The following is a 16,454-nucleotide window of genomic DNA, read 5'->3' as shown; positions in this document are numbered from 1 at the left end:
CAACAACAGGGCAGTCAAGGAAGAGCTGGGGTCCTAACATACACCTGGGCTGGAGACAGAGATTTTGCAGGTAACAACATCATGTTTTAAATTCCAAAAATATTTATCAAGAGCTTATTATGTGCCAAGTACTATTCTTGATGAACAAAAAGAACAAAAATGCCTTCACCCAATATCACAGACCAGGCAAAGAGCTGGGCACAGGCAGATAAAGGAGGAGGGCAAATCTGGGAGCCTGTTTCCTCCCTCTCCAGGACCAGGGTACCATGTGACAAGTGTTCAGATGTTGGTAATGCAGAGCAGACACTTGGCTGAATAACCACAGAGGTATCAAGGCATGATGCCAATGAAGGAATAGATGAGAGCCGGGTCTTGCAGAGCTCAAATGTCAGACCGAAGGGTTTGGACTTTCTCTTGAGGGCACTTGGGAGCCATGGAAGGGTTTAAAACAGGGGAGAAACAGGGTCTTGGTGTGAGAAAGTATCCCCTTCAGGTGCTATGAGGAAGAGGGCAGGGGAGAGGAGGTGAGTGAAAGCCAAGATGCCAGAGAGGAGACCAGGAGGATGGTTTGAGCAAAAGAGGAAGAAGATGAAACCTGATCTGAGGCAAAGGCTGTGGGAACGTTGGATGGAGAAGTGAAGTGAGCCATTTTTAGGAAGGGAGATTTGCAAGATTCATCGACTCATGGGGTGTGGCAGGTGATAGGGAGATATCTATATGACTTCCAAGATCCTAATTTGGATGATGATAGAAGTTCCATCACCAAGAGGTGGGAAACACGCTTGTCTGAGACTCAGAGCAGGTGGATGGACAGAAAGGTGTGAGTCGCATCAGAGGAGAACCGTGAGAAATGTGCCAAGAGAAGAGAGGGTGCGGGTTGCAGCTGTGGAAACTCACAAATAAAGGGCTCCTGGCGGGTGAGGAGGACAAGAGATAAGGCCAGAGATGCGAAAGGAGCCTTCAGAGAGTGCCGCCATGGAAGGAGGGAGCAACGGCCAGAGAGAATGGGGGTGTTTGTTCATTCCTGACCTCCGACCTGAGCTTGGTGGCATGTCATGTGCTACCACTGCCCTTTCACCAGAACATGCTGTCAGCCAGCTTCTGGAAAGCATCTACAATTGAAAGATTTGGCCAACAATGACGGACATAAAGAAGGAAATGGAAGCAGAATCATTCCTGCTCCACGATAGTTACCAGGATCCAGGCACAAAGCACCCAAAGCTTTGACTGCTCCCCCATCTCGTTTCTTCTGCCCTCAGAGAGCCAGGAGTCTTTCCATCTCTCACATGAAATATCGGACAAGAGCATTCTCTCTATGGTAACACCAACTCTGTGGAGTTTGCCCAAGTGGTGAACCCAGTGACCCCAAGGTTACAGGGTGAAGATGAACACTGAGCCATATGAACTGCTTGGACCTAGGGATATGAAGGTGGCCCCCATCCATGGGAAGGTGGAGGAGGGAGCCGTGTCAGAGGGCCCTGACGTGGTACAGGTAGGGTTCCTGGGGTAGCCAGATGCTAAGGACCATAGTACATAACTGCCAAGTGTCTGAGTCAGGGCGGAGGAAGAGACAGACTGCCCTGGGTGATAGAAAGAGAAACCAGGGTGGAATCTTCAGAGTGGTCTCTGTCTCAGGCTCTGAACTGTATGACGTCTGGATCCTACAGGGGGACAAGATAAGACAGGATCCATCCAAGGCCCACCCACCTCCTCCCCTTTTGGCTCAAGATCCTACATATCTTCCAAGATCTTCTCCCTACCCCCACTTACCGTAATGACAATCAGAGTTGTCCTGTCCCTTAAACAATTCTGGGACCCCATATACTATAATCCTTTTCTCAAAACACAGAAAGTCACATGTTATACTTCTTGCTGTGTAACAGAGATGCAAAAAAGGATTAATCAAAGCAACATGAATGCAATGAGAAGCCCAAAGGGACTGCACCTCAGCAACTCCTCTGTTAGAAGGAGAAAACTGGGTACAGCCCCGATTCAAAGCTAGCTTCTGTTTTTTATTGTAAAGACAAGGAAGTTTCACAAGAAAAACCAGTTGATTCAATCATTTCAAAAGGACACAAAGACATGGGCAATGTGACAAAAGTTATCTATGGCTAAGTAAAGCTTAAACAATGGAAACTAGTAACATCATTTAAATCTAAGTATAATTGTCTCTAAAGTTTCCATCAACAAACGGCTTGCCCATAGCAAACATTTTTTCACATTCTTCCCTACAGCAATTCTTTAAAATCTCTTGACAAGATTGGTATGCCAACCACCTGTTAGCTCTAAAATCATTAGAATATACAATCCCATACTTGGACAATGATTAGAGTTGATTAGATGGGCTGTTGCCCACTAGCTGTGGGCTTTGCCCCCTGGCCAACGACTTTTGTCTCATACATGCATTGCCTAGAGACCCTATACTAAAAATCAACTGAGAATCAACATCTCCTTCATTAGAATTGATTAGATAGGTTTTGCCCACTGGCTGTGGACTTTTGTCCCTTAATTGAGGACTTTTGTCTCATACATGCATTGCCTAGAGACCCTATACTAAAAATCAACTGAGAATCAACGTCACCTTCATTAGAATTGATTAGATAGGTTTTGCCCACTGGCTGTGGACTTTTGTCCCTTAATTGAGGACTTTTGTCCCATACATGCATTGCCTAGAGACCCTATACTAAAAATCAAATGAGAATCAAGATTCCTAACCCTCTACAGTCACAGACCTACCCGATTACAGCAATGACAGAGAGACAAGAGCTGTGGAGCTCGAGTCAGGGAGTGAGAATTCCACCTGGGGGAGTCTGGGAAGACTCGGCATGAGAGAACTTTGACCTCTGTCATAAAGGATGAGAAGATTTCTGGATGAGAAGGCTGTCCCAGGCAGCTGGATGTGCACATGAAAAACCCAGAATCATCAGAACTCTCAGTACAGACAGTGTATTGATTAGCTACTGCTATGTAACAAATTACCCCAAAACTCAGTGGCTTAAAATAAAATATTTATTATATCAGTTTCTCGGGTCTGAAATAGAACGCAGCTTTTTGTGTTCTATGGCTTAGAGACTCTCACAAGCTGTAATCAAGATGTCAACTGAGGCTGTAGTCATTTCAAGGTTTGAGGGAAAGGGTCCACTTCTAAGTTCATTCTGCACTTCAGTTCCTCACTGGTTGTTGGATTAAGGCTGCCCTCGGTTCCTTGAAACATGGGTTTCTTCATAAAGCAGTTCACAACATGACCTCTGGCTTCATCAAGGGGAGAAAGCAAGAGAGAGCAAGGAAGAGAACAAGGCAAAACTCATTTGTAATGTGATCGTGGAAGTAGCATTTTTTACCTTTACTGTATTTTGTTCTACCCACACTCAAGGGGAGGAGATTACACAAGGGCATGAATACTAGAAGGTGCAGATCATTGCCATCCTCGAAAGCTGCCTACCATAGTCAGGAATGAACAATAATGATTTGTCCCTGGTTAGAAGGCAGGCACTGTGGAGGGAGGACCAAAAAAAAAAAAAAAAAAGAGAGAGAGAGAGAGAGAAAGACCCAAGCATTCTTAACGGGCGTGATCATGCAGAGTACTGAAAAGCAACCTGGAGAATCAAGAGAGGAAGCAAGTGTGAGAATCCAAGGGAGTGAGAATGTAGCCCGAACTAGGACAACAGCCATAAGAATGGAAATCAGGGCCATGTGAGAAACATTAGTAAGACAGCAAAAGAAATAATTAGACAAATACTAAATGTTGGGCATTCTTTCAGACCACTGACCATTCTCTTCCATTAAAAAAAAAAAATTCAACGTCATGAGGAAAAAACAAAGTGGGGGCTATTCTGAACAAGATATAGGGAAACATAACAATCAAATGCAATATGTGGACTTCTACCCTTGGTAGGATGTAAAAAGTCATGGCAGGAAAACACTCCAATGCAACTCTCAGGGGACTTTTCTGAGGTGAGTCAACAATATCCAACCAGTTCTAAGTCTGAACTTGCCCAGATTTGGGGCTTGCCCAGGCAGACACCCTCTTCTGTAGGAAAGAAAAATGAACAGGGCTTTTAGCATTCTGGGATGGCTGATGTGATGTATTGGAGAAACAAGGAGGCTCAAATGCATGCCCAGTTTAAAAGGCAGTTGAAATTTCTTGCAGTCTCTTGGGGTTTAGGAGACAGAGTCTTGCTTCCAGCGCCTCTTCCTCAACATGGTTAGCAGATTTTGAATCCATCAGTGTGACTGGAGGGAGTTGTTTTTAATTAATTGTGATTATGTCAATTTTCCTGAACCTCTTAGTCCTAAGTGGACTCTGGATCAGGCCAAGAGAAAGGATAGTCCTAATTGTGAGCACATGGAGGTCTCTGTCTAAAAATAAAACCCAGAGACTCAATGCCTAGGATGGGAAATGTTATTCTGAGTTCAAGAGGAGTGAGGCAAACTATGTTTGTGAGGTCAGAAGTCAGGAAGGGGACTAGGATTGGACTGTGGGATGGAAGAGTTGAGGGGGGTACGTAAAGTCTTCCTTAGAGACAGTTATCGGGACTACACCAGAGCTGGGTTTGTGCCCAGGACTCTGCCTCATTGAGAACAGAGAGGTATCTTCAGTTCTCTTAACCTGGGTGCCAACCCTGGAAGGGAAACAGGTCTGAGCACAGAGGTAGCCAGTGGTGGATTGACTCTTGGGTGTGATACCCAGTGGGATGGTGGAAATCCATTCTTGGCCTCGTAGGTGTGAAAGCGGAAGCTAGCGCACAGGTGACAGGTCCAGGTGAAGCCAGCTCTCATGAGCGCTCCCATGAGCAGGGCAGGATCAGGGGCCAGGAGGCTCCTGCTCCTCAGACACAGGGACAGGGACATGAGACAACTGGGGAGGGTGAGGAAAGGATGAGGGGGAATGAGAAGAAATGAAAAGAAAGAGGAGGAGGAGGTAAAAGTGAAATAGGTGGCAAAGGAGGAAGAGGAAAAGGAAGAGAAGAACAAAAGGGAGGAAGAGAAGAAGGGGGAGAAGAGGAGGAGGGGAGAGAGACAAAAAGTAGGAGGAGGAGGAGGTGGAGGAAGAGGAGAGAAGGAGAAGGAGCAGAGAGAAAGGAGGAGGGACAGGAAAGAGTGGGGCCCGTGTCCCCCGGGCTTCAGCACTGCACACTAGACCCTTCTCAGAACCCAGGTGCCCGAGCCCCATCCTTCAACTTACTCTGAACAGAAAGGCTCGAAGGAACATGTTATGAGTCCAGTGAATGCCAGGCTTAGCAGAATTCTTTGGGATTTTTTAAAAGATAGCTTTATTGAGGTATAATTGGCATGCAGTAAATTGCATATATTTAAAGTGCAAATTTTGTTGAGTTTTCCAATATGTATCCACCACAAAGCCACCATCACAATCAAGATAATGAACATATCCATTGCTTCCCAAAAGCTTCCTCATACATACCCCTTGCTAATCCCTCCCTTCTTCTTCCACCTCCCCCCAACCCCAGGCAACCACTGATCTGTCACTGATCTGTGATTTCTGTCACAGTACGTTGCTTCGAATTTGCTGGGATTTAATATAAGTCACACATACAGTACGGGCTTTTTATCTGGGTTCTTTCACTCAGCATGATTATTTTGAGATTCATTCATATTGTAGCATGAATCAGCACTTTGTTCCTTTTCTTTATTGCTAACTAGTGTTCCACTGATGGACATATACAACTTCGCCTGTGGTTGGATGTACGGGTTGTTTTCAGTTTGGGCTATTACATAGAAAGCTGCTATAAACATTCATGTACAAATATTTGTGTGCACATATGCTTTTCTTTCTCCTGAGTAAATACTTAGGAGTGGGACTGATAGGTCACATGGTAGGTGAATTTATTTTCTTTTAAGAAACTACCAAACTGTTGTCAAAGGCAGTTGTGCCATTTTACGTTCCCACCAGGAGTGTTCAAGGGTCCCAGTTGCTCCACGACCTCCCCAACACTTGGGATGGCCAGACTTCTTCATGTTAGGCATTCTACTGTAGTGGTGTGTTGTTGTGGTTATACTTTATATTTCCCTAATGACTAATGTTTTCATATACTTCTTTACTATCAGTGAAGTGTATGTTCAAATCTTGGGTCCATTTTGTATGCAGTTATTTATTTCTTATTGAGTTTTGAGTGTGTGTGTGTGTGTGTGTGTGTGTAGAGAGAGAGAGAATATATGAGAATATATTCTGTAAGTTCTTTATCAGATATGTGATTTGCAAATATTTTCTCCCAGTCCATGGGTTGGGCAGGTGAATTCTTCACCTCCACCTCTGATTTACATCAAAGCAGCTGAAGGCTCTCATGTTTGAGGATTAGGAGGCATTCTGGGTTGGGTCTCAGCTCAGCCAGCAGAAGTGTTGCTTGTGAGCCATGGGCCTGGATCTCCACAGTGGGAATAGGTGAGATGTCTCCCAGGATTTGAGGCCTTTGGCGGGATGCAGAGAGAGAAGTAAAAGGCTGACAGGCCCTATCCCTCTCTTTTTCCCAACCAGCCCAGGCTGCTTCACCTCCCTCTTCTGGGGCCCACACTGGCTCACTCAATATGAGGTCAGAAGCTGAGCCCTCTACACCCCAAGGAGGAGACAGCAGAACTGAGGAGATCCGGGGAGACCCAGACATTCATTTGGACCTGCCTGGGATGTGTCTCCTCATAGGAGCCCATCAGCTCGGGACACAGACAATATCCTGGAGCCTCCTCTAGCCAACAAAGTTTACTGAACATTGCTGTGGGCACCAAAGCAGACCTACTGTCTGGTGGGGAGATGCAAAAGCAGACAAGGAGGCAGTTGGGAGAGAGCCGGACTTAGGCCCAATCTGGACTGCGCGAGTACACTGCAGTGGGGGAGAAAACACACACAGAGGCAAAAACCTCTTCCTCAGCTTCAGACAGTAGGTGAACTCTCTTCATGCCACAATTCTATCCAGGGCATCTTCCTTTTTTTTTTTTCCACTTTCAAGCACTTTTATTATTATTATTATTATTATTATTATTATTATTATTATTATTAAAATTATTGTGGTAAAATACACATAACATAAAACTTACCATCAGAACCATTTTTTTATATTATTTTTTTAAACTTATTTTTTAAAATTTATTTTATTGAATCAAAATTGATTATACATATTTTGGGAGTTCAACACTGAGATATGTTAATCAATATTACTAGCATATATATTGTTACAAATCGTAATTATTCCTTATGCCCCTTGTCCAATCTCTCCCCACCCCCCACTCCCTCCCTCCTCCCCGCTCTAATTACCCTAAATTTCTTCTCTCCTTCGGAAGGAAAAATGGTTAATCTGTTAATTTGTTGCCTAGATGATCTGTCCAATGCTGAGAGGTGTGATCAGGTCCCCCAATATTATCATGGAACAGATGCTTCTTCTGTCACTCTGGAATGGGCTTGTGGAGAGAGACATCCTCTTCTTTTCTTTAGTCTCTGCTGGTGACTCTCCTTGTGTCAACGTACTCCAGTGGTTGACAGACCATCTGCGTGGTGTAGCATCTAGCCGCTTTCGTGGCAGCCATGGTTATTGTGGTGGGCCACCCACACGGAGATGATGTTTGTGGCATGCTACTTGGTGCTAGCACAGAGTGCCTGGTTGTGGGAGGGGGGTCCAGTCACCTTCTCCATGCCACAGGTCCCCAGGCGGGTCCCAAGGTGCTGGCGTGGTGTGCCCAGTTATGGGAGGGTGGTCCAGTCCCCTTCTCCATACCCCAGGTCCCCAGGTAGGCCCTGAGGCACTGGCACAGTGTGCCTGGTTGTGGGGGGGTGGGGGGTCCAGTCCCCTTCTCCATGCCTCCGGTCCCTGGGTGGGCCCCAAGATGCTGGTGGTGTGCCTGGACCGGGACTAATTTTTTGTCCTTTGCTTACTTCTGAAATAGGCGAACTTCCTGTAGGAACCAGTACTTGAGCTGTGGTTAAATTGCTGCTTTGCTGCTGCTTCCCTAGGGAAGGCTTTTTGTGCAGCTCAAGGTTTAATGGTTGACCTTATAGGTACTTCCAGCTGTCCAGAGACCCGGTGGATCTGGGCTGTGTAGAAACTCTGATCTGGGCCTTAGTTTTTTCATCGAACTGCACCGAATGCAATTCTGCATTCCTGACTTGTGCTGATTGGAGGTGGATCGTCCAGAGACCCGGTGGATCTGGGCTGTGTAGAAACTCTGATCTGGGCCTTAGTTTTTTCATCGAACTGCACCGAATGCAATTCTGCATTCCTGACTTGTGCTGATTGGAGGTGGATCAGCTATCCTTGCTGTGTCCCAGTGTTCCCCCAGTGGGCCCATCTCCCCCACCCCCCACGCTCCAAACACTTCCCATGGGACAGGCCCTGCACCAGTCCCCTGTGATGACTCACCAGCCTCTGAGTGGCTCCCTTTGTTCAGTTTTTCTGGCTCCTCACTCCTGCGTCAGTCCACGGGAACCCTATTAGTGGTCTTGCTGTCCTGGGGGCCACCAAGGCCCCCTTCTCCCCTGCTGCCTCCAAGTAACTCCATCCAACGGGCACAGCTGTGGCTTTGGCTGACTCCTGCTCTATGCGCTCATTAGCTCCAGTGTTAGAGCGGCCGCAGCCTGAAACACTCAGAGCAGTATTTTCTTTCTCTCACATGATTTCTCCCACCTTCATGAACTCTGTAGGTCTCTCCTCCTCTTCCCCTGAGCTCCAGCGGCCCCAGCTTGGCTGATATTACATTTTTATAGTTGTAAATTGGTTGATTTGTGGGAGAGAGTGACACTAGGGACCGTCTATTCCGCCATCTTCACCAGAACTCTCCAGGGCACCTTCCAACCCCACATGTCTGAGCACTGGGAAGGGTGGAAGCAAGTGCTCAGTGACAGGGACCAGATGCACAGACCATCCCTTAGAGGTGCAGGATGCTGCTGCATGGATCAAAGCCTCCAGGGCTGGAAAGAGACAGAGACCAGGCAGGGCTGAGCCAAGCCATCATCTCTTCTTCCAGATAGTGATCACTCAGCATGGCAGCTAAGTGACCCCACAGAAGACAAGGCATGTTGAGGCTGGAAAGGTGGACAGAAATCAGATCACACAGGGCCTTTAGTGCAGTCTGAGAAGATTTGACTTTACCCTGACAGCAATTAGGAACCATGGAAGGGTTCTGAGAAGGGGAGAGACAAGATTAGATCTGAGGCCTGTGCAAGAAGATTCAGGAGTGAAGGAGATCAGAGGAAGGGAGGCCAAAGAAGAGGCTCAGGTGAGAATCCAGGCAAGAAAGGCTGAGGGCTGAGTTGGGGCAGGGGCCATGGGGATGAAGGGAAAGATTTGAGAAATTTTAAACAAGTGAAATTTGCAAGACTCACTGAACCACGAGGTGTGGTGGGTGAGAGGAGGCAGCTAGAGTGATCGAAGGGCTGAGGGAGGGAAGTGCCTTCACCGATGGCTAACTGTGCAGGTCTAGGTCTCAGGATGCGACTGAGATATACAGAAAGGTGGGGAGACGTCAGGGCAGAGATGGAAGTTGCAGCCACGAGAGTGAATGAGCTCACCTGGGGAGCTTGCACAGAAAGGACAGAGCTGTGGTGAACAAGGATCCTGAGAAATTGATTCATATAGTTTAGCTAGAGACATATGACCAGAGAGGGTAGGTTTTGTAGGCAGGGCAAAGACAATCAAGGAAGTAGGTGGAGCCCAAAGCGATCATTTATTTGTCAATGAAGAGGCCACTGGTACCCATGAAGAAATTGTTGGGGGAAAGGGAAAAAACTAAACAGCAGGGTCTGACAGATGAGGGGGCTTCTCATGGCTGACCTCACCTCTTTTCCCATCTGTCCCTGGGATCCCAGACACCCCACTCCTATCCCAGCCCCAGAATGGAGAAAAGGGAAGCTCTGTGCACCCTGATTTAGAATGAGGTCCCAGACAGTTTGCAGAATAGAGTCTGCCTCTGCAGAGGGGAACTAGGTGGCAGGGATGGGGGTGGGGAGGTGACCTCACTGTAGATTCTGTTCTACCTTTTCTGGTTTTATAAGCACTTAAGTGCATAACCTGTTTAGATAACATAAAAGAAAACAAAACAAAACACATCCTGTACTTTCCTGTCACTAGACCTTTCTTTGCTCAGGCTATTTCTTGACTAAAAGACCACTCCAGCCCTCAAATTCTAGACTTCCTTTAAGGTGTATCTACACAGCACACCTCCAGGAGGAAGCACAGGTTGGAGACTAAGGAACGGGGCTTTTGAGCAGAGATCAGCAAACTAGCTCACGGGCCACACGTGGCCTGCTGTTTTCACATGGCCCTCCAGCTACTGGTGCAGGGACCAGCCCTCAGAAATGTGCTATGATGCTTGTAAATGACCAACCATTGACACTTTTAAATGGCTGGAAAAAATCAAAAGAATAGGATTTCCTAACACATGAAAAATACATGGAATTCAAATTTGTGTCCATTAATAAAGTTTTATTGGAATACAGCCACCCTCACTTTTTACATCATATCTATGTCATCCCTACAACAGCAGAGTTGCCACAGAGACCCTATGGTCCACAAAGCCCTTTTGGCTTTGATATTTGTTATCTGGCCCTTTACTGGAAAAGTTTGCAACCCCTGCTGTAGAGTCAGGCAGTCTGGGGGAGTGGCTTATTTCTGAGGCTTACGTTTTTCATCTTTTAAGTAGAAATTATAGTAGTACCCACTTCATGTGTAACATGTAATATTAACATTATGAGAATTACATGAGGTGAGAATAATCACCATTTGTTGACCATGTTCTATATGCCAGGCACTGTTCTAAATTCTTCATAGGTGTTGTTAATTCAATCTGACTTCACATAAGCCCTATGAGGCAGGCATTGCTATTATCCATCCCCATTTTACAGATGAGCAAACTAAGACCATGCATGTAAAGTGCTAAGCACAGTGCCTGACACATAGTAATTTTGAATTTTTTTTTCCTGATGCCCTGGCTGGCAGTGATTGAAACTGAGCTCCCAGGCTGGCCCGCGACTCACTTGCGAGAGTGTGGTGCTGATAGTACCAAGGCCACAGGTTCGGATCCATATATAGGGATGGCTAGTTAGCTCACTTGGGAGAGCGCAGTGCTGACAACACCAAGGGTTAAGATCCCCTTACCGGTCATCTTTTAAAAAAAAAAGAAATTGAGCTCCCAAGGTTCCTAACATTTCCATGTCAAGCTTTATCACTCCACATTGAATGTGCTCCTGTCTCCCCCACCAGAAGTGGGGCTCAGAGGACAGTGACCAGGTCTGATTCATTTGCCTCACCAGAACGTAGCACACGGCCAGCCTGGCACAAGATCTCAGTAAATGAATTCAACAAATAAACCAAAGAGCATAGATGAACAGAAGTGGTCCATGATGACGCTTAATGGTGACCTCATGTAGGTCATCTAATCTGAAACAAAGGCAACATGGTTCCCCTGTCATAGGCTACACACTGCATGTGGGTTCTCTCTCAGGTCATCACGCACCATAGACCCACACACTCTGGGGCTCTGCACATCTCAGTCTTTGGATCTCTGAGGCTCTGGTCCCTTCATCTTGAGGAACTTTGAACTCCAGTTTTGTGGGGACCTGGGTTTGGGGACCCTAGGTCTCAAGGGCTTCAGTTTCAGTCCTAGATCTCATGGTCCTCAGAGATCTGAGTTTTTGAACTCTTGGGCCTTAAAATTTGAGTCTCCAGGGCTTCCAAGGTCTTTGGCCTTTGAGGGACAGGTGGAAGATTCTCCAGATCCCTGTGTCTTGGGAAGAGGGGGGTCTCTAGGGCCCTGGTTCACTCAGCTGCTTGGGTCCCAAGGGGTCTAAATCTTCAAACCCCTTTGTCTCAGGTGTCTGTGTCTCTGAGCCTCTAGGCTCCTGGGTTGGGGGAAAAGGTCCTCGACGCTTTGGACCCCTCCATCTAAAGAGTCTGGGTCTCCAGGCCCCTGGGTAACTGGAACTCTGGGTCTCCATGACCCTGGGCCCAGGAAGTACTGGCTCTCAGAGTTCTGAGCTTTTGGATCCCTGTCTCAGAAGTCGGGGTCTCTAGGGTCTCTAGACTTCTGTCACCTGTCTTCCGTTCTCAAGCTCCACCTCTAGCTCCACGTGAAAGTAGTGGGTACCCGTTTCACGGCCCGACGTCTGCTCAGTGGACCTCAATCGCACCCACTACGCAGAGCCAAGAGCACATCCAGAGACCCCCCCAAATCGCTGACAGCTGATACACACGGTCAGAGTCCCTCAGCCCGCACCCGGCTCCCTCCTCCATTCGACCTGCGCACGCGCACCGCTACGACCCCTGCAGGGCTCGCACAGACCCATTCCAAGCCCCTATCCTCGGCATCTCTACCCTGCGCATGCGCTACCTCCCGCGTTTTACATTTGCGACCAACCCCTGCACACCCACCTTCCATTCCCACCCGCCATCCCACCTTAAAGGGTAGAAATTATATGGTCTGTAATCCCTTTAAACGCCTATAATAGTCCCACAAAACCAGGAAATCAAAATGCGGCCACCTCGCCTGTCCAGCATACCGCGCGGTGACAGCCCGCGGCCGCAGGAACAACAGCGCCCGCAGCCCCGCAGCGCCGCCTCCGCGCGCAGGCGCACACAGGGAACGGGGGCCCACCGTTTGGGGAGCGGTAGGCGGGAGGCAGGAGGGGCCGCAAGGGCTCCTGGGAGCTGGGAGCCGGCCGCAGTCGCCTGTGGAGTTGCTGCTGCGCGCGCTTCTGGAGACGTAGGCAGGACAGCCCCGAAGCCTTGTGGGAGTCGTAGTCTCGGAGCCACTTCCGTGCCGGGCTTCCGCGAGGTCGGCAGCGTTAGGGCGTCCCGCACAGCGTTCTGCCCCGGTGAGTATTTCCTCCCGCGGCGGCTCGGCGCGTAGGCGCCGGCGCCTTGTTGCGATCCCATGGCAGGGTTGAGGGTCTCTCTGGGGATGGTGACACTCGCCTCTGTGATTTCCCAACGCCTATGTTCCAGAGGCCTTCTGGCCAAGATCCTCTCCACTTTGGACAGTGCGGTCCGGCCTGTGGCTTGCCAGGCCTTCACCAGGTCGGGATAAGACCGTCTGACTGCCCCCACCCTCAGCTGGGTACGTCCGGGAGGCCCCTACTCTAGAACCTCTGTCCCAATAGAAAGATATCACAGTATTCGTCCTTCTGACAGGGCTGCACTCTGGAGGCATCCGTGAGGTCCGCGGCCTGACTTCTGTGTGCATTTACTGTTCTCCATCCTACAGATATTTACTAAGCACCGACTCTGCAAGACGGCGGGGGGATGGGGGGGGGTGGACGAGGGAACCCTGTCCCTGCCTTTGGAGCTAAGTGGGAGAGACAGGCCTGTGACCAGTGACAGCCAGTCAGGATCAGAGCTGAGATGCAGACATATAAGCAGTTCAGAGCCCAGTGGAGGCAGCTGGCCCAGTCTGGGGTTCATAAAGTCTTTGAGGGGCAGACGCTCAACAGATACTTCAAACCTAACCTGTTCAAAAGGAATTCCTGGTTTTCTCCCCAAACCTGTAATCCCAGCCTTCTCCCCTCACTAAATGGCCCAGCCATCCTCCCAAGTGCTCAGGCCAAAACCTCAAAGTTATCCTTCATTCCTTTTTTTATCATCCCACTCCCCACTCCAATCCAAGTCTTGTGCAAATCCTAAGGACTCCACCTTCAAGAAACAGATCTAAAATGCCATTTCTTCCCACCTCCACTGGCACAACCCCTGTCCAGTCCACCACCGTCTCTCACCGAGTACTGCCACAGATTCCTCACTGGCCTTCTGGTTCCACCTTTACCCCCAACAGTCTTCTCCACACAGTAGCCAGAGAAATCCTTTTAAAACCTTCAGATCATATCCCCCCTCTGCTCAAAACCCTCCCATGGCTCTCATCTTTTACCATGAACAAAACTCAAATTCCACATCATGGCCTATGAGGCTCTGCCAATTTGTACAACTTCATCTCCTGCCAGGGTCTTCCTCCCTCAGGATGTGGACCCCGCAGACCATGTAACTATAGATTTAGGGGATGAAGAGAGATGAGGTGACTTTATGTTCCCGTCCTGCAGAAGTGCTGGGTGGAGGTGGTGGCTGCTTTCAGGAAACAGCTGGGCAAGAACAAGTTCCTGCATTGTGAGGAAAAAACAGGTTGCTTAGGCACTGGGAGTCTGAGGGTCTGAAAGGTACCCATCAGGGATCCCCAGTGAGGCATTTGGAGAACCAGCCTGAATGGACATCTGGATATCATGATTCAGAGCCGCCCACAAGGAGATGGGAAGCTAGGTACTGGGTAGAACCTGAGGACGTGAAGAGGCCTCCTCAAAAGAGACTGAGCAAAAGAAGAAAATCCAGAAGGGTAGAGGGAAGATTGAATGAAAAGCCCAGAGGGAAAAGATTTCAAGGGGCACTGCTCAGCTGTGACAGATGTGCCTGGTCACCGCACATGGGTCCTGAGGGCTGCATGTTGGGCTCAGTGACAGGAAAGAGTACACTTGGTAGAGGGAGAAACCAGTGCAAACACCTGAAGGCAGGAGTGTTCCTGGGGTGTTTTGAGAGTAGAGGCCAGCATGGCCAATAGAGTAGGAAGAGGCGAGGTCAGAGAAAAAAGGAGAGGGACTGCATAAGGCCTCACAGGCCATTAGCGTTTACTAAGGTGAGACAAGAGCTATGGGGGGATGTTGAGAAGATACTGGGCAGGATCTTGCTGGCTGTTAAGAGTGTGTGTACAGGAGGGGAGGTGGAGGCAGGGAGACCAGTGAGGGACCTCCTGCAAAAGTCCAGGAGAGAGATGTCTCAGACTGGGGTGGCAGCTGTGGAGAGCGTGACAAGTGTTTGGCTTCTGGATCTGTTTTGAAGATACAGGCAGACAGGATTTGCTGTGTTCGGTTTGGGCACCGGGAGTTTGAGGTTTGAAGATGCTCCAATGGGGTATGTGGAGAGGATTCGACATTGTGGTGAGGACTTGACATTGTGATCTACAGCCATCTACAGGAAGAGTGACAAGAGTGGCGAAAGAGCAGTCCAGGGTCCTGGGTTACTGTGCAACTAACTGGAAGGATGGAACTGCCTTTTACTGCAGGAGAAGCCCGTTTGGTTAGAAGAATCAGAAATTTGGGTTTTGAGATGCTTGTTAGACATCTGAGTGGCAGTGGTTCCTGCCCTCATGGAAGTTACGGGCCATAAATATACAGTCTCATAAGATACTTCCACATATTGTAGTAAATTCTAAAAGGAGCATGATCTGCTCTGAATGGTAAAGAGGCTACTGTGGTAGTCCAGACTGGAGATGATGGTGGTTTAGGGACAGGGTACTGAGACTGGTGAGTTTTCATGAGCTCATCAGGCAGGTGGAACCAAGGAGGTTGTGGCTGGAGGGCTGGAGTCCTGGCTGGGTGAGAAGGGATGATGAGGCAGGAAAGGAGAGAACAGAAAGGAGTCAAGGGTGGGCTGATCTATGTCGTGATGAGGCCTCAGAAGCTTGTGGGGGATTCTGATACCAGAGCAGGGTTCAATCCTGAAGTTCCACACACCCCACCCCAAAACAGGTGCAACCCCAGCTGGTCTCCTTAGAGGTGGGATCAGACCGCCTCTGTTTCTCCCCGGAGGAGGTGATCCCTCAGCCTTCCAGGGGATGCAATCGGGACCCATTACTGGAAACAGTATTCCACTCCCCAAAGTGAAATCCAGTTGTTCTTTATGGTTTATCCACCTTTCCCCAAACAGAGCTGCAGTCCCCTGGCCTCCCTCTGTCCTTAAGAGTCGCTGACCCCTCCCCTCCCAAGCTCGCTGAACAGGCCTGGAGGTCTAGGTCAATGATATCTACTCTGTCCCTCTAATAAGGGCTTTAGCAAGGGTGGCCGCCTTGGAGGCTGTGTAATTAATATACACCCCCATCCCTTTGGACAGGATACAACCTAATTCTGGGTATAACCTGCTTGTCTCTCCCTCTTTCCCCCGAAACCCACTCCTTAGGCTCCTTCTTGATACGCGGGTGCAATCCAAGAAGGCTTTCCGGAGGCAGTGGCCTCCTTATGCCAGAATTCATGTGTAACCCGCCCAGTCCCCAGCTCCGGAAGAAGCTACTCCACCCCCACACACCTGTCTCTGTCTATTCCGTGCAGGGGCGCTATCCGGGCAGCCTCCCCAGATTCGGAATCCATATGTAACCTCCCCTCTCTCCCAGTCCAGGAGAAGCCAACCCATCCCGTGATGCCCGCCCCGCCGTGCTCTTCCTGCCATGCGGCACGTGCCGCCCTCCGCCGTCCAAGCTCGGGGTGCGCGCTGTGCGGCCCCTGCTTCTGCACCGCCTTCGAGGCCGAGGTGCTGCACACGGTGCTCGCTGGCCGCCTGCTGCCGCCCGGCGCCGTGGTGGCCGTGGGCGCCTCGGGAGGCAAGGACTCCACCGTGCTGGCGCACGTGCTGCGCGAGCTCACGCCCCGCCTGGGCATCTCGCTGCGCCTGGTGGCCGTAGACGAGGGCATCGGCGGCTACCGGGACGCG

General features: G+C 49.3%; 1 protein-coding gene and 1 pseudogene across 1 annotated transcript in view; one reads left to right on the top strand and one right to left on the bottom strand.

Moving 5' to 3' along the window:
• Window positions 1–12,388, bottom strand: part of LOC103597733 — a 21,400-nt pseudogene extending 9,012 nt beyond the window's left edge.
• A 365-nt stretch (window positions 12,389–12,753) lies between these two features.
• Window positions 12,754–16,454, top strand: part of CTU1 (cytosolic thiouridylase subunit 1) — a 7,769-nt gene continuing 4,068 nt past the window's right edge. Inside the window, exons 1-2 of the mRNA XM_008581604.1 lie at window positions 12,754–12,811; window positions 16,138–16,444. Coding sequence (XP_008579826.1) covers window positions 16,164–16,444 — 281 coding nt within the window. The 5' untranslated portion in view covers window positions 12,754–12,811; window positions 16,138–16,163. The remainder of the gene's footprint in view (window positions 12,812–16,137; window positions 16,445–16,454) is intronic.

This window comes from Galeopterus variegatus, unplaced genomic scaffold, assembly GCF_000696425.1.
Source record: "Galeopterus variegatus unplaced genomic scaffold, G_variegatus-3.0.2 Scaffold2402, whole genome shotgun sequence".
Taxonomy (NCBI): Eukaryota; Metazoa; Chordata; class Mammalia; order Dermoptera; family Cynocephalidae; genus Galeopterus; species Galeopterus variegatus.
The sequence above is the reverse complement of the archived record's forward strand: the minus strand, read 5'-3'. Positions and strand labels throughout refer to the sequence as shown.